Here is a 22,255-nt window from a genome sequence, read left to right as displayed (position 1 = left end):
AAAAAAATAAAAATCTTGCATTTATTTATTGAATTATTTCTGTGGGGTTGGTGCTAAATTTACCCTGATACTATGAAGAAGCATGATGTCCAATTTGCTCACCAAATGCAGCTGTCATTTTAAAATCACCAGCTGAACTACAGTTAATATTAAATGAAAGGTAGTCAGATGTATCTCAGCAATGTCATTTCTTTACTCTGCGTTTCTTTTGATGGTGATTACAGCAGAGTGGGGTAAATACTTCAAGGTGGGATTTGAGTTCTTTGCATTTAGAAAGTGGAATCTAGAAAACCTACTGGCCCTGCTAACTGAACATGAGTTTGTATACCGAGGGTAAGACCTGGAATGGCATCTGCTTGCCTTGCTATGAAAGTTATTGCTGATGTGTTGGATGATGTCACTTAATTTTATGTTGTCTTTGTAGGTGTGCTAAAAATGCAGCAGAGGATGCTGGGTGCGTTGCTGTTGATGCTGTCCATCTCCAAGGCCCCCTCCATGAAGGAGTTCTGAGGGTTGTTGTGCAGAGCAATGGACTTGGACCCCTATGCCAGCATGCAGGTTGGGATGCGGGTAGTTCGTGGAGTGGACTGGAAGTGGGGCAGTCAGGACAGCGGTGAAGGGAATGTTGGGACTGTGGTTGAGATTGGTCGGACAGGCAGCCCAACCACCCCGGATAAGACTGTGGTCGTGCAGTGGGATCAAGGCAACAGAACCAACTATCGGACTGGATTTCAAGGAGCTTATGACCTTCTTCTGTATGATAACGCACAAATAGGTAAGTGTGGCATGGAAATGGAGCATAAACTCTAGCACTGTAAAGCCATCTTTAGCAGGTATAACACTTGCCTCACATGCTAGCTGGCGTGTGAGTTTTTTGCCACTGTTTGTGGACTGATGCTGAGCAGCAGTGAAGTACATAGTTTTTTCCCCTTAAAATATGCTACTATAGTTCTAACAGCCTTGTCAGCCTCATTTCTCTGAAGTTCATGTGGAGTTACATTCCTTTATTTTTGTTCTGCTAGGCGTCCGTCATCCTAACATCATCTGTGACTGCTGCAAGAAGCATGGCATACGAGGGATGCGGTGGAAGTGCAAGATGTGCTTTGACTATGACCTGTGCACACAGTGTTACATGAACAACAAGCACGATCTGTCACATGCCTTTGAGCGCTATGAGACAGCGCATTCACAGCCGTAAGTGATGCTCGTAGGGGAAGGCCTGTTAACTGGGTGCTGCTGCTGTCCCAGGAGATAGTCTCTGAGCTTTAAGGCTTGTGTTTATCCACCAGATTAGGATGTTTCCTGAGCTTGTGTTAATATCACAATCCAGACAGATCCTATTGTGAAATGAGCGTCATGATTTCCACTGTGTGTGTTTAGTGGAAATATAAATATATGTATATTTTTTTACTCTCAGTATTATAGTTAACTCTAGGTAGTTGCTCAAGGGTATCTGTTTCTGCTGTTTGAGTTCTAGACTTAAGAAAATCTGTGAGGTGCTGCAACTTTGGGCTGAATAATGCTTCAGGGAGGAACACCTCAGAATGCTATTATTATTTTATTATTATTATTATTATTTTAGAGATGGAAATTGCTGGGCAAGGTTGCCAGGTGATTTTCTTCTCAGGACTCATATCCTTTGCAGAACTTATTTCATTTTTTGGGGAACCTGGATGGCAAAAGATGTAAATAAGCCTTGAGAAGAAAATTTGCTTTGTATCTGACCTTATCCAGGATGCTGCTTAAATTAGGTAGTACACTGCCTGCTGTCAGCGTGAGATGAGTGCGTGGAAGGCTGCCAGTAAACTTGCCAGACCTAGTATTGTCCTGTGTGACTTGTCTGACTTTGCCAGTACACTGCAGCACCACTCTGGAATATTGCCTGCGAAACATCTAAACACTACTGGGGTCTCTGGAGGTTGTTTTTCACTAAAACATTACTGTATGTTAGCAGGAACAATCAGGCAGCTAATAAAAATAATTAAAAAAATAATCCCCAAAGCTACAAAACACATGGGGGACACAGTGTGAGCCTGTCAGATGCCAGAATGGTTTCTGGGAGACTTGGTAAAGGGGAGAGTAAAAAGCAGAAGTGGGTGTAACTTTGTTACTTGACGTCTCTCCCGCTGTTCTCAGTGGCAGGTGTTGAGTGTAGCTGTTCTGGGGGACAGAGAAATGATAAATCCACAATGAGGAAGCTTCCATTTATGGAAAGCTGCAATTTCAAAGATGAATGAAAGGTGAAGGTTGTTATTCTTGGCAGTCACTAAGCTTTTGGAGAAACCGTTTGGGCAGAAGTGCTCTTTGTTACACATATTTGACTGAACTGGATGGTGGAACGCTGTGCTGTAACTGCAGTGCATGTGGGCTTTATGCAAGAGCTTTCACGCAGGGAGCTCCTCCTAAACCAGTTTTACTCAGAAATTACTCTGTATGGAAGCAGGAAGGGAGAACACCTTTGCTTTAACACAAATATAATTCTGTGATTTGTTGTTCTGGTGTTCATAGATTGCATTAGGAATCGAATGTTCTGATTTAAAAAGCATGTATATACATGAAACAAACAGCAGTGCTAGTAGGGAAGATCACACTTGAGCAATGCTATGAGGTCTGAGCTGCAAAGACACGTTGCCCTAGGCAATGCAGCATCCTTTTTGAAGAACAAAAATTGCTTACTTATGAATCACTGAGGCCTTAGTGTTGTGAAGAGACTATTGCTTAGATCATTCATCTCCATTTGTTTTTTTTTTGCTCAATAAAGTAGAAGTGAGAACCTTTGGCAGCTCCCCAAGGACTAAAAAAAAAAAAGCTGCATATTTAAAAGCATGGTAACTGCTGTATGGATTTGGCTTTTCTTGTGGTGGTGGTGTTGTTACCTGCAGTTGTTTGAATGGCTCTGAAATACAGCACTGAGATCTTTGAGAGATCACGTGGCCCTCGCCTCCTTTCTGCAGCAGAGACTGGAAATCAATGGTTACTGAAACGAGGACATGAACAGCATCCAGCACAGTGCTGTGTGCTTTCACCACTTGGACAAAGTGCTGTACAGAGACTGCGAGAGCATTACTTAATAAGAAAGGTTATGTGAATGGGGTGGGACATCCCAGCAGATCTGACAGTATCCCATAATGATGGGACTACTTAAAGATGTATCCCCATACTTAATGATTGTATCCCCAGTTGACTATCCTATTAAGCCCTATGGAGTGCAGCTGTGTTCCAGAGCTTTCACATCCACTGTTTTTAACCAAAGATCAAGAGCTGGGACTTGGCAGGTTCTCCCTGATCTCATCCCTTTGTGAAGAGACGGACTACCACCATGGATCCAGTGTTGTAACTGTTCCCATTGCTCATCTGTTGACATAGGAAGGCAAGAACTCCAGCAGAACAGCTGCAGAGATGACAGCGTGATGGCCCTGTGCACTGAGCTGCTGCCACCTGCACTGTCATTGCCATCCCTACCACATGACACCTGTGCAGCTAAACATAGGCATGACCAACAAGTACCTGTTTGTAGCAGCTCACTAATCCTAGGATTTTAAGAGGCCTTAAGTCCAGACAGACACTGCAGAGCATTGCCAATCAGTTTTCTAAAGAGGTTTTGAAGACACCCTTACCTGAAAGCTATTTTGGGTCTTAAATGACCTACTTTGAGCTGCTGGTGGCAGGAAGTATTGATTTTGTAGATTTTGCCATTTGAATTTGTCTTCCTGACATCTGCCAATTGCTGACATTCTTTATTGATCTTATTTGATTTGCAACTTACGACTGTTAATTCTGAGAGTGGCTCTATTTCTTAATTTAAAAGGCTGGACAACTCGATTTCATTGCTTTTTTAAATAATCTTTTATCCACTTGCTGAATTTTATATGCTTAATAATTGGAAGATAAGTCAGGCTCTGTAAGCAAGATAGCAAAGCAAAACTCACCAGGTTTTGTTCTGTCTAGTTCACCACTTGGACTGCTAACTCAGACCCATTACAAGAGCAGGTGTGTGCTATCACCTGGGTATGTGACAGTTCTTGAAATAGGTTTGTGTGATCCTGATCCCTGACAGTGTCCTTGCCTTAGCCTGATTCATGCAGGAGCAGTCAGCATCCGCCCGCCATCTGTCAGAGCATCCTTGATCCTTTGCTGGAAGTGCTTCAGGAAAGCTTTGTTAGGATTAGAGAATCTACAATTTCTTGTGTTGATGTCAGTTTTACCTGTAGGTTCTGCAGGATCTTTCTGCTTTTTTTTTATACGTCCTGGAGGAAGTGTGGGTTTGTACCCCCTGTTTCTCTAAAGATATGGGTGGTTCAGTTAACACAGTACTAATGGCCTGCTGCCTTGCAAAGTAACTATCTCTGTGCATTCTGCTCATTTCTTTAAGTATTTTCTGCAGTGTGAAGGTCTCTGTCTCGCACAGTGTATAAGCTGTGCCTGGTAGGAAGGAGCTACAACTTCTGCAGGGTCTTAAATTGCTGCTGCAGATTAAAAGCAGCTTGTTTAAATTTCTCCAAGTGAGTTGTTTAGGTCTTCAGCTTCTGTCTGTAAAGCCTGGATGATGCCATTTTCCTAGCTTAGTTCTCAATGATGTGAGAGGCTGTGTAAACACCTCAGTGAAAATTGAGCACAGGCAGAGAATCAGCAGGGGGTGGTTCCCAGCGAGCTGAAGAGATGAATAGCTTCATTCTGTACAGAACATGTTCCCAAGTGTCTTCTGGACTCCACAGTAATTTAATATCATCGGAATTTGTAGGACAGAAATGACTGCAGACTTTGAATGGCTGTAATAATTAAAATTGTTATTAAAGGCAATATTGCAGTCATTAAATTTATCCCTTGGGTATTTCTGTAACACGCTAATAACTTTGGCTCTTGTCCAGCATTTGGAGGAAAACATGCTGAATTAAATTAAAACTTAAGATGGGTTGGCTCAGGGCATCTGGATCTTGTATCGTTCTTCTGAGCTGCTGGTCAGCAATGTGGTTCAGGACACGGTCAACACTGTAATGGGACCAGGGGAGGCAGCAGCTATGGTGGGTTGCCTCCAACATTTAGGTGGAATTGGGAATGGAGCTTCTTGCTTGAAGATGGTGTTGCCTTCCTGTCATTTGTTTTAGAGAGCTTCAGGGTACCTGGGTTAAAACTGGGGATCTCTTAGCTGGGTACGGCACAAAAGATAGGCCCTGCTCAGGCAAGCTGAGTAGAAGCAGAGAAAATGGAAGAGTTCTTGTCCCTGTTTCAGGAAAGGGATGTAAAGTTGATGGCATGATTTGGTCAAAGTTGGTGGCAGAACAGGAGCTGCATTTAGCCCTTTTGCAGTGGTATTTTCTCTCTTGCTTCTTACTGTCATGATTGCAAAGCAGTGAAAACAGTGAAAATAGCATGTTGTAGCTCAGCTGTTTCAGCTGTAATACACAAATCCATGCTGGTTTTGAAACCAGTCGGTAGCTATTTATCCCTTGTTAAGGCATGGGCATGACACAGCCATTCAAAAACATGGTCTTCATCTTCCCCGTGTGGAGCTACGATCTGGATAATGTGAAATAAATTACTGGAAGAACATGTGGATATAATCTCCCTCTTTTTAAATACACTAGGATGTAAAGGGATGTAAAGCACAGGTAGGATATATGTTGGCGAGTTAAGAAAGGTAAAAGACTTAGGCTTTTGATGGATAAGTAAACAACGAGTTCAAGCATAAGCTTTTTATCCTTCTGAGTCTCCACCTTCTCTCTGGAGGTATTAGATGGGAAATGAACACAGTATTCTGAGGCCAGCCCTATTCCCGGTAGGCTCCCCCCCTTGCCCTGCAGAGCAGCTGCTGTGGCTGGGAGTTGCTGGGAGCCTGTCAGGACGAGATGGAGAGTTAAGGGTATGGATTGCAGCACCTCTGCAGTCACCTAGAAAAGCGGATTGTATCCCGGGAGAGCAAACCAACCAGTTCTGTGAGGACTTTATTGGCTTGGTATCTTACAAAAAGCTTTCTGCTAAGGAACAGAAACTAGGAACAGCACACAGAAAGACCAGCAGAGAAGTTGCTGTAACGCTATGGGAATTGGAAGCTGCTTTAACAGGACGTCAGACCCCCTGTTTACTATCACGTAGGTAATTTTGGTTTTTTTCCTTAAGATCAGTGTGTATGCTTGAGATGCAGACTGCTGGGTAGATAGAGGTCTTTGTTATCCTGGAAACAGTCTAGCCATAACACTACTCTAATCTGCTCTGCTTTTCAGAAAGTGAATTAGGCTGTGCAGTCTGCAGCTTAAGTTATGAAATGTGCTGAACTCCCCACGACTGAGCTAAGAGACTACTTGAGCCATTAGTGCTTTCATGCAGTGTACACTCTAGTAACACCCATAGACGTTGCCTTAAAGTCACAGTGGGATTCTAGGGCTGCTGAAAGTCAGTATATTACTCACTAGTTGTCTTTCTGCTATCAGTGCAACAGTACCTAAGAGTTCTGACCTTCCTGGTGAGACCAGCTTGTAGCATCGAAGTCTCCATTTTTTTTAATTGCTTTCTTTTATGCTTTATATATTTTTCAGAACTCAAGCCATGCTTTGCTGTAAGTATGGAACAGAGCTTTATAAAGCCTAAGTAGTAATAATAAATTTGTTTTCTCTTATTGTGTTTTTCAGAGTCCTAGTGAGTCCTCGACAGAATCTGACTCGCATCACATTAAAAGGGACTTTCCAGGGGGCTAAAGTAGTCCGTGGCCCAGACTGGGAATGGGGTAACCAGGATGGTAAGCTGCTTTTGAGATGTCCCATAAAAAGACCATTAGACTTTTTTCCCCTTCTTTTTGTTTTTGCCAAATTGCTAATTGAAAATGCATGTGCTGAGCAGTAGCTCTTAAGGGAACTGTGCAGATGATGCAGGCCTCTGTTCTTTAGCAAATTAAACAAATACAATAAATAATATTTAGAAACGTATCTGTGACATAGACTCTATGCATTCATTCAGGGTGTGGGAGGGAAGTTTTGCTGCTCCCATTTCATAGATGTGAACACACATGGGAGCCATCCTGGAAGATCTTACACAGAACTGTAAATGTACACCATGTTGCAAAGAAATAAAGACCTATCCTCTCCTGAAAAAGCTTCCACTCAGTGGGAATTAAGGCTTATCTGACTGTGTATAGTATTCCTTTTTCACTTGGAAGGCTTTGGAATATTCTTATTTGGACACTTAAGATCAGTGAAGAGGAATAGTCTTTGTTTGACGTGGAGCACTAATGAAGAATTATATGCTGCTGTTGCTGGAGAATGGTTTCTTTTCTGTGTGAATTGTAACTTTGGGCTGAAAATGCAGAGGCAAAAGTGCCTTTACTAGATCTGCTCTTGGGGAATGACTTCAACTCACTGATAGCAATTTCTGTGTAGTGCTTTAAGGTTATGACAATTTTACTGTGCGTTTCTGCTGAGTTTTGTACACACTGTACTGTTTACAGCTTCTTTTTTCTCTTAATTATCAAGTTATAAGTTCAAAGGTTCCACCATTTATTGCAGCTCTGTGGTTCAGTGGAGGACGTGATTACTTGTGGAGTCTGAGAGCAAAAGAGGCTTATGCTCAGTCCAGCTTATCCATCATTTTGAGATCAGATCAACATTTACATGTCTGAGACTTGTGTTGGTTGCGATGGTCATGACCTGAAAGCAGTGCTGTGTGCAAAACAAGTGAGAGGAAATACAAGGCCAGGTGCTCAGCTCTTCTCCATGGATGCTGCCTTTTCTTTGAGCTGTCCCCATCTGCTGCTGTTTGCTCTTCAGAACTTAGCTTCCTGATAGCACTGGCACAGCAGCTCTGTTTTCATTTAAGGAAGGGACATATAAGCAGTGATAATACGTAGCCTTGCAAACTCTGACACAGGGTCCTGGTAAGCGTATGTTTTAATTACATGGCCTCGTGTGTCTGTGCTAAAGACAGTAGCATCTAGTTGAGGAATCTGATTTAATGATCTTTTATTTCATGCGGCTTTTAAATAATTCTGTTGCCTGAAGCTGATTGCAGAAATTAGCATTGGCTGCAAAGCTTGCCAAATGATGAGACTTTTTGCTCAGCTCTTCTCAGAGTGGACCTTTGCAACTCTTCAGTCATTTCAGCCTTTTCCTTGCTGCCATCTCTGAATCCTAGCATCATGGAAGTGGACACTAGTGCTCTTAAGAAACAGCTGTACAGGAAAGGAGAGATCACAGTAAAGCCCACTAGTTTGTCTGTATCCCCCTCTTTAGATCAATGTGCAGTTAGATGGGGAAGGTAGCTCCTCTGAGTTGACTTTGCAGACAATTAGAGGCAATTAGAACCTCGCTGTCAACCCAGTGAGACAGACAGATGTTGCTGACCCCATCTGGGGGACAGCACTGGACAAGTGCTGGGACTTGCCCAAGTTCATGCTATGCCTTGGCAGCAGAGTGAGGCTGTGAATCTGCAAGTTCTGATTGCCTATCACTAGATTTGGTGTTGATAACAAGTTGTCTCTCTTGTTTGAGGGAATGGCCATGTGCCTGGACTGATTTACTATCTTGCTTATATATCTCCATGTTCTGAACTATTTCACTGGTGTTCTTCTCTGCTATGTGAGTGAAGAGAAGTACCAGAACAAATTTTACCTGATGTTCCTCCACCTCACGAGAGCTTTGGAGGGATTAAAGACTTTGGGCAGATCTTACAACATTGTGTTTTTGTTTTGCCACAGTGTGGTGCCATCACACTGTGTTCCCTAGCTAGGCAGTGTTTCTGTAAGCCAAGAGCAATGACTGTTACCCTTCTACAGGATTCAGCTTTTCCATATTTGTATTCAAAAGCAAATGGTTGGCTGGCTTTCAGTGAGCTTCCTGTGGGGACTCTTTCAGAGCTGGTCAAATTCAGTTGTCCTGTAGTTTGATTCCCTTAATTAAGAACGTGTGCCTTCTGCAGATCAAGGTGGAACACACCAGATATGAGGAAGGTGTATGAGCTGCTGAACAAGTTTTTGTTGGTTGGTTGTCTTGTGAAGAACACTTGGTTGGAGGGCGCTGCTTCAGGCTGCAGGATACTGATGGTGCAGCAGATCCACGTGCTTCAGTTCATCATGTAGAGCAGACCCATGACAGTGCCCTGCAGCAATCCTTCCTGGCAGCAACATCTGTCAGAATTTTATCCTCCCCAGCTACTGACTTTCAGCTTTGGGCTACTGTTCCGTGGTGAATAGTTGGAGAATGGATGGGTTTTCACCTTGCTCTTTACTTAGCTAAGGAAAAATGTTATTAAATTTTATCTCAGTAAGCATCTCTGAGTCAGGTGTCTGCTGGTCTCTGGGAAGATTCAAGCTGGATGTTATTTTTTTTCCCCCCTCTTCTTCACATCAGGTGGTGAAGGTAAAACTGGACGTGTGGTTGATATTCGTGGCTGGGATGTGGAGACTGGACGTAGTGTGGCCAGTGTCACATGGTCTGATGGTACCACAAATGTCTACCGAGTTGGACACAAGGGAAAAGTGGACCTGAAATGTACTGTGGAGGCATCCGGTGGCTTTTACTACAAAGAGCATCTCCCAAAATTAGGTGTGTGGGTACAAATCTTCTGTTGAGAAATTGTTACTTGCACTGCTATTTCCTGATACTAAGCCCATTTTGCTTGGAACACAGGACATGAGCATGCGGTTTTAGAAAACTTCTGCATAGTGTGCTTTAAAAAGTATGTATTTGTGAGCATATTGTTTTATTTCAGGGTGGTTAGCAAAGTTGTTTGTCCTTTCAATGGTAAGGTCACAAAAGACCATCAGATGCCCAGAGCTGTATCCCACGGAAGGGCCCAAAGGGTCTTCTGTCAAGGCAAAGTCATGATAGTGGAGATTCATGAAATTCCCACGGGAGTGCCTGCATCTGAGAGCAAAGAATTTGATTCAAATGTCAGCTTTGTTAATGCAAAGAGAAGAGAACTCATTTTGAGCACTGTATGAGTGCCCCCTGAACAACAGTTTGGGTGACTGCATTGCTGAGGACAGCCGTTGATGTTTGACACAACAGGACAGGAATCATTCAAACACATTCTGTTCTGGGAAAAGACTAAATTGCCTTCTTAGAAATACCTCGTGTTTAATTCATACCATTATCAAGTTAGAACTAAGTCTTTTTGATCTGTCTACATCATGCTGCCCCACAGAGTGTGTACAGCATGCTCCACGAGTAGAGAAAGGGTTTTGCATTATCTTGCACCCATTAAGCCTTACATTAACGTGCAAACCATGTTACAAAGGCATACAAGTTTATAACTGCATCCTCTATTATGGGGGTGGTGTCATTCTCTTTAGGAAAGCCAGCTGAATTGCAGAGGAAAGAAAGCACAGATAGGCATCCATTCCAGCATGGAGACAAAGTGAAATGCCTGCTGGACATCGACATCTTACGGGAGATGCAGGAGGGCCATGGGGGCTGGAATCCTAAAATGGCTGAGGTATGCTACAGCTTGCTTGTATTTTCTCAGCACGTTGTCAGTCACTGTCTCAGACTGCAGAAGTAACCACTCACTAGGAAGTAACCAGGATGTAGAAGGGCCCTTGGTTCACAAACATAACGTGCTGAGTGGATCACAATTAGGAATTCTGTAGTGATAGGACACTGGAATCAGTGAACATTAGATATGAGCTTACATTGAAAGAAAATGATAACAGCTAAATGAATAAATTTGCCATTTAAATTAATGGAGTATGCCTTGCTGGTGTCACACTGCACCATAGCAATCTTTGCCCACCTTTATCATTTGCAAAGATGAGGGCAGTTTGTGCTGTATTCTGAAGCATTTTCATGTTTTGCATTCTTACTGTCCTGCCTGCTTTCCTCACTATTAAGCAGTGCAATTTATGTAGGGATTTTCCTCTGCTTTTTTTTCCCCTCCACAGTTCATTGGCCAGACAGGGACTGTGCACAGAATCACGGACAGAGGAGATGTGAGGGTCCAATTCAACAGTGAAACCCGCTGGACTTTCCATCCTGGAGCTCTGACTAAGGTATGTACTGATAGGCTTGGCCAGAATAAAATACTGCAGGGAATAGCTGTCAGCTTAGCCTGCTGTGTTAGGACACAGTGCATCTCAAACAAGTGCCAAAGAAATACACTGCTATAATTTCCTTTGGTAAGAGTGGTAACAGTTGATTTATGATAATTCAGCCTTTTGTAGCTACCTTTTTCATCTGAGATGAGCCTTTGTCCACTTCATTTCCACTTGATTTTATTTTTCCCTTATATCTTCACGTTCTATTTTTTCCATCTTTTTTCTCTTGCCTCTCTCTAATTGTTCTGGATGACCTGAGTCTTTTAATCTATCCCTTCTAATTTTGTATCTGCATTTCTAAAGTTGATAGCCCTGGCCTTCCCGCAGGGGAATGAGAGTTTGCAATGTGGATTGTTAGAAACAGGGCTAATAAGTATGGAGTGAGCTTCTGGAAGAATACAAAATTGTGAAAGTTCTGAACAAGGTCACAGTCCAAAAAAAAACAAACCCCAAAAACCCAAACCAACAACAAAAAACATCAAGCAAAAACGATACCAATAGAACATCCCATGTTGGACAGTTTGTGCAGAATTAGTCTGTGAGTTTTGACAGTGCTCCCTTCTTAGCTCAGTGAGCAGAGGGAGCGCCTGGCAAAGGATCAGTACAGAAAAGAGAAACCAGAGATTTTCTGTTTTAAATAACAAACAGATTGAACTTCTGCAGTAAAGTCTCCTGGTGTGTCAGGTATGGTGAGGAACGGACCAAGGAAAGTTCCAAGTCCTTCATTCTGGTATTATTTCTAAGTGCTTTGAAGAAAAAAAGAAAATTGTTCTGTCCCAAAATATTCCCCTACTTAAATGTGCACTTGGCTTAAAACAGAAATGCTCAAGCCCTTGGACTGTGTTTATTTTGCAGTGATTACGGATTTCTTGGTAGCTGTACTGAGGTTTTGCAATGCCTTATTTTGAAGTGGATGGGCCACTTGTTCAGTAGGGGTTTCTGGGAGTGGGGGCTAATTGCTATATATATTTTTTTAATATATATATTATACATATCTAATATATATATATATATTTTCTTAATCTCCCCAAAGCTTATGACCTTTTTTTCTTGTAGCTCAACACCTTTTGGGTTGGTGATGTTGTCCGAGTGATTGATGATATGGAAACAGTGAAGCGATTCCAACCTGGTCATGGGGAGTGGACTGATGAAATGGCACCTGTGAGTATGCATCCCCTCCAGGACAGTCCAGCAACTCCCTCAGTTGTTCTCAGCAATTAGTAATGGTGACTGGGCTCACATTGCCCTGTATTATTCCTGACCTTTCTGGGACAGAAATATTGCTATTAGCTATTGGTAATATAATCCTATCACAAAACCCAAAGCAGAATGGGTAGATGAGGAATCTGATAAATGATTTGGCTACCAGTAAGTCAAATAAGAAGTTTCTTCAACCAAAGTTCTCCTGAGCCCTTCCTGATTCTTGGGAGTGAAGCAGGAAAGAGTGCTTAGAGTCAGAGCAGACCACTATGGCTAAAGAACACAGATATCTTCCAGGAGTAGTTAAAGGCACAGAGGAAACCTTTCCTAATCCAAATTTTATCAGTTCTTGGTTTGTTGTTTCATGAGCTTTTTCCAGACATTTGTAACGTGTCTGGGAAACCCTTTTTATGTAAAACCAGTAACAGAGAAACCTCTGAGAACCTTGTGGTAACCTCCAAGTGAGAGCTGTCTGTGAGTGTTTGTTCAGTGTTTCTTTTCACACTACAGGGGCGCTGCCTGCAAAACCTCTTAGAAGCACTGCATTGTTTCTGAGATAAAAAGCATACCACATCTTTCCTTTTAAAAATCATTTCTCTCTTCCAATTGCAGACTCTAGGGCACATTGGCAAAGTGATCAAAGTGTATGGGGATGGAGATCTGCGAGTGTCAGTTGGAGACCAGTCCTGGACATTTAATCCAGCTTGCCTGACAGCATATCAGAGAGATGAGGAAGCAAATCTCATGACAACGGAGAATGCAAAGGAATCAAAAAGTGAGATAGTGAGAATGGAGGTGTCCAGATTGTCAGGGGTTGAGGAATGTTTGTTCTGGTTGTAATGAAAGCACTACACTTTTGACAGTTTTAAATCCCAGCTACATGTTCTTCCCTCGATGGAGCTCCAAAACCAGTCTGTAGCTTAATGGGGAAGTAGAACTGGCCTTGGTAGGAAAACAGATAACTCAGGAATGCTCGCCATAATACTGCCCTAGGTTGGGTATTTGATTCTGCCTAAATCCTTTTTAGTTTCTTACTGTTTTCTGCTGCATTTTCTGTAGGAGAATATTTCTTGAAAGCTTGTGTAATGTTCTCAGGTATTTTTGTGCTGTCAAATCAGTGAGTATTTACCCAGTCCACTCTCAAATTGGACTTGGAGTCACATGACATCAGGCTTGTAAAGCCAAAGTTCTATGTAAGGTGCAAATCTATAAAGCTCTTACTGTGGGCCAAGAGGCACAGCAGGACCATACAGTGGTTATGCAGCTGCACTGTGCCAGCAATACAAATATCTACACACGCTCTTTGGTGCTGTTAACCTGTGGCTGTTTCTTATTCCTATCCAGGCACTTTGATTACTGTATTGGAGAAACTGTTGTCTCAGAAGACAGAATCAGACCACGCAGGGTGTTTGGTTATTTGGGCAGCACTCAACAATGCAGCCAAAGTTCGGGAGCTCCTTCAGAAGTACCCAGACAAGGCAAGTTTTGAAGACATCCCGAATGTTTACTTTTTGATGCGTTTTAAAATGAGATCATAAAATTCTGTATTTGAGTGAGGGGAGGAGTGGGAGAAAAATGATAGATTTCTCAGACCCTGTATTAAAGTATTCATTACAATGCTGCAATTTAGGATTAAAAATGTGCATGTTGTATGATGTCAGAGTGTGGCATTAAAGCAGAACTGGAGCTGCATCCTTCTAACATATTTCTGAAGATCACTTTTCTCAGATGTCCTGTATGGGCACTGCAGCTGTAGAATTAGTGCTTCATAGATATATATATACTTATATATATGTATATGTACACAAAGACAATGGCAAGATGTCCAGGAATCTAGCCCCTGTTTGAGAAGAAACCAGCAGGTTGTGTATGACTGAATGCATCTGTCCTTACATGACCTTGCTAAACAGAGCTGTTGGAAACAGGAAAGAGAAAAGCTGCCCAGATTCTGATGCTGTGCAGCGTCCTTATCTGGTGTCTGACTGGAGCTAGGAAGTGGACTTGATTTGCTGGAACAATTCATATGCTTGCAGTGTGCCAAACTGTGAGGATCCCATCTACTCATACAGCTGCTTTTTCAAGTGGTCTATTGGAAGGTTCCATCTCCATCCTTATTTATGAAGTTAATGGGGGTTCTGGAGATAGGAGTAGCTGAACACCTGTGATTGTTTTCAGATAAGAGAGTGCTAAGAGTCAGGAATACTTCGTTACTGTTTATTTCTATTAGATTTCTAATTTTTATTCTATTTCTATTCTGATATTTCTATTAATGTATTGTTATTTCTTTAAGAGACATGCACCAAGGAAAGGCTCACTTTATAGTGCAAGCTAGAATTGCTTGCCTAGGGCTTTCCAGCTTATCAGCATTGTCTTTCTTGTGTAAATGTAAGAATAACACAGTGGTCTCTAAAGCCTCCTTGCTGGAGCAACTCACCCTTAGTTATGAGTGAATCAAGGGAAGCCTTGCTTGTTCTGCTCTCCTGACTGCTGCTTAGAACCAGTTGCAAGGAAGAAGAAAGCTGTTCTGCTTGCCAGTCAGCTGAGGTTCTGCCAGCTCCTTCATCTCTTCTCTTTAGCCTCCTGCTGATCTCAGTAGCTTCCTTTCCTTTTTTTGTCTTGCCATTCATACAGCCTCTTTTTGTTCTTCAGTCCCTTTAATTTTCGAAAAATCTCATTGCAGCACCTCAACACTGATTTATCCTCCAGCACTGTGCCCAGTAAAGTACCTGGAGTAACATTAAGCAATGGGGACTTGGCATTTTCAAAGCCAGTTTGATCTCCTCATGCATTTTCCAATTAGAAAAGGAATAGTTGGCTGCAATGTCAAGAAGTATTTCGCTTGCAGGCATAGAGGGATTTGGCATCGGTGCTGTAATCAGAGCACTGGCTTCCATCTCTGTTTGCTTATTTCTCCCTTCTTGACTAAATGTGCTGCCCTTTTCCTCTTGAGGAATATTTAGGGAGAAAGTCAGCCTTGTAGTTGATGTATGTAAAACAGAGCCAAACAGGGCACAGATTCTGCTTAGTATTCCTGAGCACACCACTGTTCTGCAGCCAGTGACTGTCATCCTGCTAAGACTGAACTCAAGGCAAGGTCTTTCCTTACCGTTTGTTATGTCTCTGTCTTCCCTGTAGGTCGACAACAAGAATCAGGGCAGAACTGCACTACAGATCGCCTCCTATCAGGGGCATCTGGATGTTGTGAAGATTTTGCTGCAGGCACATGCCACTGTCAATCTGAGGGATGAAGAGGGGGATACAGCACTGCACTATGCAGCTTTTGGGTAGGAGATATTTTCTTGCACTCTTTGATACAAGACTGAAAGGGCTAACAAAAGGACACTCCTAGGTACACATGAACCATCTGTGTGCAGTATGTGAGAGAAGGTGAAGAGGGAGACTTCTCTCCTTTACTCCATTAGAAATTGGCCCATGAGCTTCAGGACCACAGATACACTAATTCAATCCACAGCTAGGTCAGTTCATGTGCTATAAAATTTGTGAGGAATCAGAACAAGTGATAAGGAGCTTTCAGTGGTGTTTTCTGGGGTGTGAGGATAAGTTGGTTGGGATTAGTTTGGTTTGTTGCCTGTTGTAAGCCAAGAATTCATTATCGAAAGTGGGAGATACCTGTTGATTTATATCAGACTGATTTAAGAGGAGGTGGAGTGGGATTAAGAGGATGCAAATGCCAAGAAGGTTTGATGGCTTGCAAGAAGGGAGAATGTATGTTTGCACAGCACTGACTCTGCCTTACTCCTTGCCTTTAAATCAGAAACCAAGCTGATGTTGCCCGTGTGCTTATGGCTAAAGGAGCTGGTGCAGACCTGTTAAACAATGCAAAGTGCACAGCTTTGTATGTTGCTGTCAGTCAAGGATTCACAGAAGTGGTGCAAGCCCTCTGTGAACTCAACTGTGATGTCAACCTCCCAGTAAGTTTTGGGTTCCTTTTGGTGTTCTGTGTGTGATGACGTGTTTTGTTTTGTTTTAGGAGTGGGCTGGGGGGAGAAGATGCTTCTTTTGTCTTGCATCGTTTGTTGTTTAGAATTTGAAGACAGTTCTCTTATAATACACTACTGTATGTGCTGCACTGGGGACGTATGCTTCTAAATTCAGTACTCAGAAATTCCAGTTTGGGGTCTACACCTTTGTCGTTTTAAGTCTGCTTAGCTCAGGCCAGTAGTACTCACTGCTGTGCCTTCCAGTGAGAGGTAGTCTGCTCCTAACTTGTGATGCTGTGAGTGTCCTGTTCCCAGGACTGATGAGCTTGTTACAATTGAAGGACAGTGGTGGTGAGTTGGATCCAGCCTGTTTTTTAGGGCTTGTTTCTATGCTTATAGGACTGAACAGTGCTGGGTCAGTCCCTCAAAGCTAGGAATACGAGCATGTGTCTGCTGAGCAGCTGTTATCAAGCCCTGAGAAACTAATTTCACAAGAACTATGAAACTGCTCTGCATGACAGTGATGTTTGATCTGGAGTTGATGTGACCTGGAAGTCTATATACGTTCCTGTCTTGCACAGTGTGCTTAATCAGACACTCTTCGGCAACCTATGTTCTGCTTTGGTGTTCTTTTATAGGATTCTCATGGAGACACTCCCCTCCATTATGCTATCACTGCAGATTACAAAGTCATCATCGAGATTCTCACCGAGGTACCCAACATCGATTTCACTGTCCAGAACTGTCAAGGCTTCAATCTGCTCCACTATTCTGCTCTAAAAGGCAACAAGCTGTAAGTGAATGAACAACGGTATGCGTTCCTGGGAAACACACAGATTGGTTAGGCACTCTGAGACTAGATGGTGATAAAATCTTGCCAAATGCTTATTGAGACAGCTGTGAACCCTAGCTGGGCAGCACCTAATTGAGGTGGAGGAATTGACTGCCTATCAGGGACTTGATGTAGTGAATTCTCTTCTCTAGCAGTAATTCTTTTGTGGATGTAAGCAGAGGGTATGTGCGTGTGGTGCCTGTGGTGGGGGACAGGTGCCAATTTCAGTGTACTCTGCCTGCTTTTGAAAAAAAAAAGATCATGTCAAGAATCTGAGACTTTTTCTCCTTTTCCTCCTTTCTCTGGTTCTTAATTGTTCTGGTAGTATGTTAATCCTCTGCAGAAATGGTTACTTGGCAAAGAAGAAGGGAAGGGCTGAGATCATCTAATTTGCTGCACCCAACCTGAGATATTTTAATCAATACCAGTGTAGTATCGTGTCCATTAAATTCCAGCTTCCTGCACTCCTCTGTTGTGTTTCTTCAAGTTATCTCTGCATAGAGCCTTACAGAGCTTAAAGGCACATGAAACCAGAAACAGACTTAATGTTTCAAAAGAATTAGACAAGAAGTGAGCATTTCTCACAGTTATCACCATTGAAAGAAGATAAATAACAGCAAGGTGTTCTGTTCCCTGTGCTCTGTGTAATGAGTAAGCTGTATCTCTAACCAACGAAAAACAACCCATGTAACTACACAGTTTTTGGCAGAGCTCAAAAAGAACTGTAAGATTTGTGCAGGTATCTGCAGCTTGGTTTTCTGGCACGCAGTACAGACAGGCAGTGCCACTTCTGTGCAGCAAGCTTCCTGACAATGTGTGCAATATTTGAAGGCAGCTGAGAAATGTAATACTCTGCCTCATTAAAGCTGCTAGCAAAGATCTGTTATAAATAATCATCCAATAGCTAAGAAAGACAAAGGCAGAATTTGCCCTGAAAATACATACAGGTGTAGCGGGAACATTCCGCATCATATCTGCCAGCTCAGTTTTAACAGGCACAGTGCTGCTTGTTTAAATTTAAAGAACATTCACAACTGCTGATCAGAAGAGGCAGGCCTGTTTATTCCGCATTGTTTTCCTTCTTAATAAAGTAACTTCAATTTCTGGTTTACCTCCTACACTATAGAGCCATAAAGAAGATTCTAGCAAGAGCTCGACAGTTGGTTGACTCCAAAAAAGAAGATGGCTTCACTGCCCTGCACCTTGCTGCTCTCAATAATCACAAAGAAGTGGCAGAAATTCTCATCAAAGAGGTAAGAAACAAAACAAAACTGCCAACAAATGTCCAGCTTTTCCACCCCCAAAATCCCATACTTTCTCCTAAGCACTGCTGAGTTAATGCTCTGTGTGGTATAGAGGTGTATTGGTCGTGTGGCCAAGGTGCAGAGGGCTGAATCATATAGCATTCTCTTGGAGATACTTACATTTCTGTCCTGAAGATGGAGTTGAGAGTTGGGGCATCAGCAAGCACAACTGCAGCACTCTTCTTCAGTCAAACTCAGCAGCAGCAATCTTGTTTGATGCAATTCTTCTCTTCAAGGGTCGCTGTGATGTCAATGTCAAGAACAACCGGAACCAAACGCCTCTGCACCTCGCTATCATCCAGGGACACGTAGGGCTGGTGCAACTGCTGGTCAGTGAAGGTAGTGATGTAAATGCTGAAGATGAGGATGGGGACACAGCCATGCACATTGCCTTGGAACGACAACAGCTAATGTCAGTCCTGATGGAGAAGCGTGAAGGGGAGATGGGGTCATCCCTCTTTTCCAAGGTGAGCTGGGAATAGGAGAAATTCCAGCATCAAGGGCAGAATGCTTGATGATTGTGGAATGGACTCTAAATGGGTGAAGGAAGGCAGTGAAATGCAAAGTCTGCCCTGTTAAGGAGCATGGAATCAAACAGTCTTGCTTATAGGAGAATAAATCTGTTGAGAGTATGCTCATATTTGAAGCATGCAGCTTCACATAGTCATGCACCAATTTGTCCTGTAACATCCCATGTTTTTGTTAGCATTGCGTGCTTCTTTCTTTGACATGGGAAAGGTCATGAATCTGCTCACAGAGCCAAGAGTCTTTGGGTTTAATTCATGCGCTAGAACCACAGAAATTCATTTCTGTCTGATGGCGTGGAAAATAAGAGGCTAGCTAACCACAAGCACCCCAGTTTCTGCTCTTCATCTGCAGATATGTGAAATATGAGACATACCATATATGATGAAAGCTGTGTTGTTACAAGCCTGAACTGGATTTAACTATGTTGCACCATATTCATGGATATATAAGGAATGTTAGGCCATGGCTGAAAGATATGTCCATGTCTTTCATGTCAGCAGAAAATTGTTTTTGACTTCAGATGAGTTTGGATCATGTGCACACAAGGTTGGCTTTTTAAGTAGCTACCATTTTAGGTTCCATATGCCAGCTGCCCTTCAGCTGATATTCACTGTGGTGCTTTCAGTACACTCTTTCTAATTCTTGTCCACTGACTGAAGAAGTGAATACCCCTTACTATGGTTAGTAACGATTAGTGCCATTTAGGACCAGTTTTATGCCCACTTGTTCCTGGAACACAAGGTTTGACTCTGCTGGTTATACATTGGAAGATCATCTTGCATTCTGTGAATTCAAAATTGCACTCTCAAATTGTCAGTATGACGATTAAAATTTTAAATTTGGTACAGCTACATAACAGACTCTTTGTATTAACAGAGTGTTTCAATGTATTTTAGCTGCAGGCTTCTGGCTTTCTTGGAAATGTAGAGCTGAATGTTGGAACTGCAATTGCATGTTACTTAGCACAGGAAGGAGCAGATATTAATTATGCAAACCATCGGGGAAAGTCTCCTTTAGACCTCATTACAGACGGAAGGATTGTCCAAATCATCAAAGACTTCTCACAGAAATTCAGGTAATCCATGCCCTCTGGAATAGCTACAATGTCTGTCTTTGCCAGATGCGTTACAGTGGTATCACTGCATGAAGCTGCCGTTCCGGGAAGGATGAAGCATCCCTTAAACATTGGCATTAGATGTCAATTTGTGCACTTCTTGTTTCATCTGGAGTTAGTTGTTGGCACTGTAAATGTTAGTCATGCCTGCTTTCTCCATTTCTTTTTAGAAAGATCAGTGATAATCCCAACAGGAGGCTGAGTTGGTCTCACTGGTGCAGTGAAGATTGACAAGTTTGTGCTACCTGAGCATCTGCATCTTTGTCTTCACATGGATTGTTTGCCAGGGATCAATGCAATTTTATCAGGTCACTGAAGAAGGATCTGGAGTACGTGACTCAAATTTGATTGCATGTTCTCGCTTGCAGGGAACAGCAGGTTTCTTCAGACTGCTCAGCCATCACCTGCAGCCTTCGCCGCGTGCATACCACTCCCAACACAATGACCAACCTTAGTGTCTCAAGTGTGGCAGTCCCCACAGAGTGCCTGGTCTGCTCAGAGCTGGCCTTGCTCATCCATTTCTTCCCATGCCAGCACAGTATTGTGTGTGAGGGTAAGTCCATTCTATTTTTCTTTGCCTTTCCTGTTCTGCCACATAACCTCCCTGTCTGGATTCATAAGTCAAGGTCTGTCGGGATGCAAAGCTGTACATGACCTGGAACAACCCCAGCATGATTTTAGCACTGTCATAGTAGATGGAGTGTCCAAAGCTATCCGTGTTAGGCTCAGAGTGATCTGAGCACCTGCTGATAGGCAGCCCAGGCACAAGCTTACAGATGCCATGGGTAATTCGGAAGGCAGGCCAGGTGCTTCAGTTGTAGCTGGTAGTGCTTTCTTCATCAAAACCTCGTGAGAAGGATTTCCCCTTCTCTGACTCTTGTGACTGATGTGTGCTTCGGATGTTTTAATGGCAGCTTGCTCAAACATATCCACAAGCTTGTTATCTCATTAAGGTGCCTTCAGTCTGACCACAAGGAGTTTGGTAAGGACTGCGTATAAGGACTGCATCCTTTTTCCACAGAATGGAGAGCTCTATTGCATCCATAGCACAGCAGTTCTGGCAACACAGAGCGTTGAGAAGTTGTGTTGTGTTTGCTCCTGCATAGGAAAGACTGAAGCGGGAGATGAGGAGGTAGCTCAAAAAAAGAAGGCAGTGTCCTCATTTCCATCTCTTAATCATCCAGGGAGTTCTCAGGCCACTTAAAAGCTGATGTTCTCGAGTCTATTTTCTTCCTATTGTTCTTGCACCAGTGGGCCTAATTGTAATCGCTCCTTCTATCATTTTGGTAGAATGCTCCAGAAGAATGAAGAAGTGCATCAAATGTCAAGTTACAATAACCAAAAAACTCAAGCAAGGTATGTTTGCTGTATCAACTGTTCAGTGCAATGAATTGGGGAAGGTGCTTCACAGCATTTGTTCCAGCAGCAATTGGTGGTTCTCGGTGGGGAAAAAAAACCCAAAAACATAAGAAATAAGGTTATTTTTTTGTTTTGGTTTGGTTTGGTTTTTTTGCAGGAGTGGGGGAGAAAAGGGTTTATGGCATAGCATCAGTCACCTTCAAAGAGGAAAAGTTAGGTTCAGCTGGCATGAGCCAAATTCAAGCTACTGCTAAGTAGCATCAAAATGGTATCGAGAATTACAGAGGGAGATATTCACATGCAGATTTCTGCTGCAGAAGGAACATCCAGGTCTCTGAGTATACCTTCAGGACTTCCCTATGAATGATGTTGTCAGTGTGTCTTTAGCAAACAGCCCATTCCCAAACTTGCTTCAATTCTGTGGATTTGAAATCACTTCTTGCACCACTGAACTGCAACATGTTCCAGAATGTTGAGGAAAGGGACAACTAAATTGAAATGTAAAGCCACCTAATCAAAGAGTAAGGAGCAGAAGATCCAACAGCAGCTGTATTAATATGAAACTGGAAAGAGTGTGTTTCCCAAAGCTGGCAGTTGTTGAGTATCTGGGGTTCTTTCATTTCATCTGGTTTAGAACCAAGGATTTCTGTAAGGTCCACTGAATTCTGGATATAGCATTGGCTCTGGGACTCTGCTTTGTGCAGCTGCTGGTATGCCTGTTGATGTAAGTGATGTCAAATGGTTTCTTGTTTTATACCCTGTGTGTCCTGAAAGACTTAAGAAGAAATTAAATCCAAAGTGTAATCAAGGAGGTTGAAAGAACATAGTACTGACAGCACTGTGAGGATTCCCGGACTATATGGCAGAATGTCACAACCAGCTTTGAAAGCTTTTACTTAAAAGGTAGCACCAGCATATTGCAAAGCAGCAAGGCAGGAAGTATCAGACAGCATGGTT

The 22,255-nt window shown here is 42.7% G+C and overlaps 1 protein-coding gene across 2 annotated transcripts in view; it reads left to right on the top strand.

The window, feature by feature from the left end:
* The window catches only part of MIB2 (mindbomb E3 ubiquitin protein ligase 2), a 34,070-nt gene that overhangs the window by 9,504 nt on the left and 2,311 nt on the right, over positions 1-22,255 (top strand). For both annotated transcript variants that reach the window (NM_001006301.2, XM_046903134.1), the window contains 17 exons: positions 425-775; positions 1,023-1,194; positions 6,627-6,733; positions 9,336-9,530; positions 10,280-10,422; positions 10,868-10,975; positions 12,077-12,181; positions 12,833-12,995; positions 13,565-13,698; positions 15,356-15,504; positions 15,996-16,152; positions 16,800-16,954; positions 18,120-18,246; positions 18,534-18,764; positions 19,722-19,900; positions 20,308-20,492; positions 21,230-21,295. In NM_001006301.2, coding sequence (NP_001006301.2) covers positions 529-775; positions 1,023-1,194; positions 6,627-6,733; positions 9,336-9,530; positions 10,280-10,422; positions 10,868-10,975; positions 12,077-12,181; positions 12,833-12,995; positions 13,565-13,698; positions 15,356-15,504; positions 15,996-16,152; positions 16,800-16,954; positions 18,120-18,246; positions 18,534-18,764; positions 19,722-19,900; positions 20,308-20,492; positions 21,230-21,295 — 2,623 coding nt within the window. In that variant the 5' untranslated portion in view covers positions 425-528. The remainder of the gene's footprint in view (positions 1-424; positions 776-1,022; positions 1,195-6,626; positions 6,734-9,335; positions 9,531-10,279; positions 10,423-10,867; positions 10,976-12,076; positions 12,182-12,832; positions 12,996-13,564; positions 13,699-15,355; positions 15,505-15,995; positions 16,153-16,799; positions 16,955-18,119; positions 18,247-18,533; positions 18,765-19,721; positions 19,901-20,307; positions 20,493-21,229; positions 21,296-22,255) is intronic.

The sequence above is a fragment of the Gallus gallus genome, chromosome 21 (assembly GCF_016699485.2).
Source record: "Gallus gallus isolate bGalGal1 chromosome 21, bGalGal1.mat.broiler.GRCg7b, whole genome shotgun sequence".
Taxonomy (NCBI): Eukaryota; Metazoa; Chordata; class Aves; order Galliformes; family Phasianidae; genus Gallus; species Gallus gallus.
The sequence above is the reverse complement of the archived record's forward strand: the minus strand, read 5'-3'. Positions and strand labels throughout refer to the sequence as shown.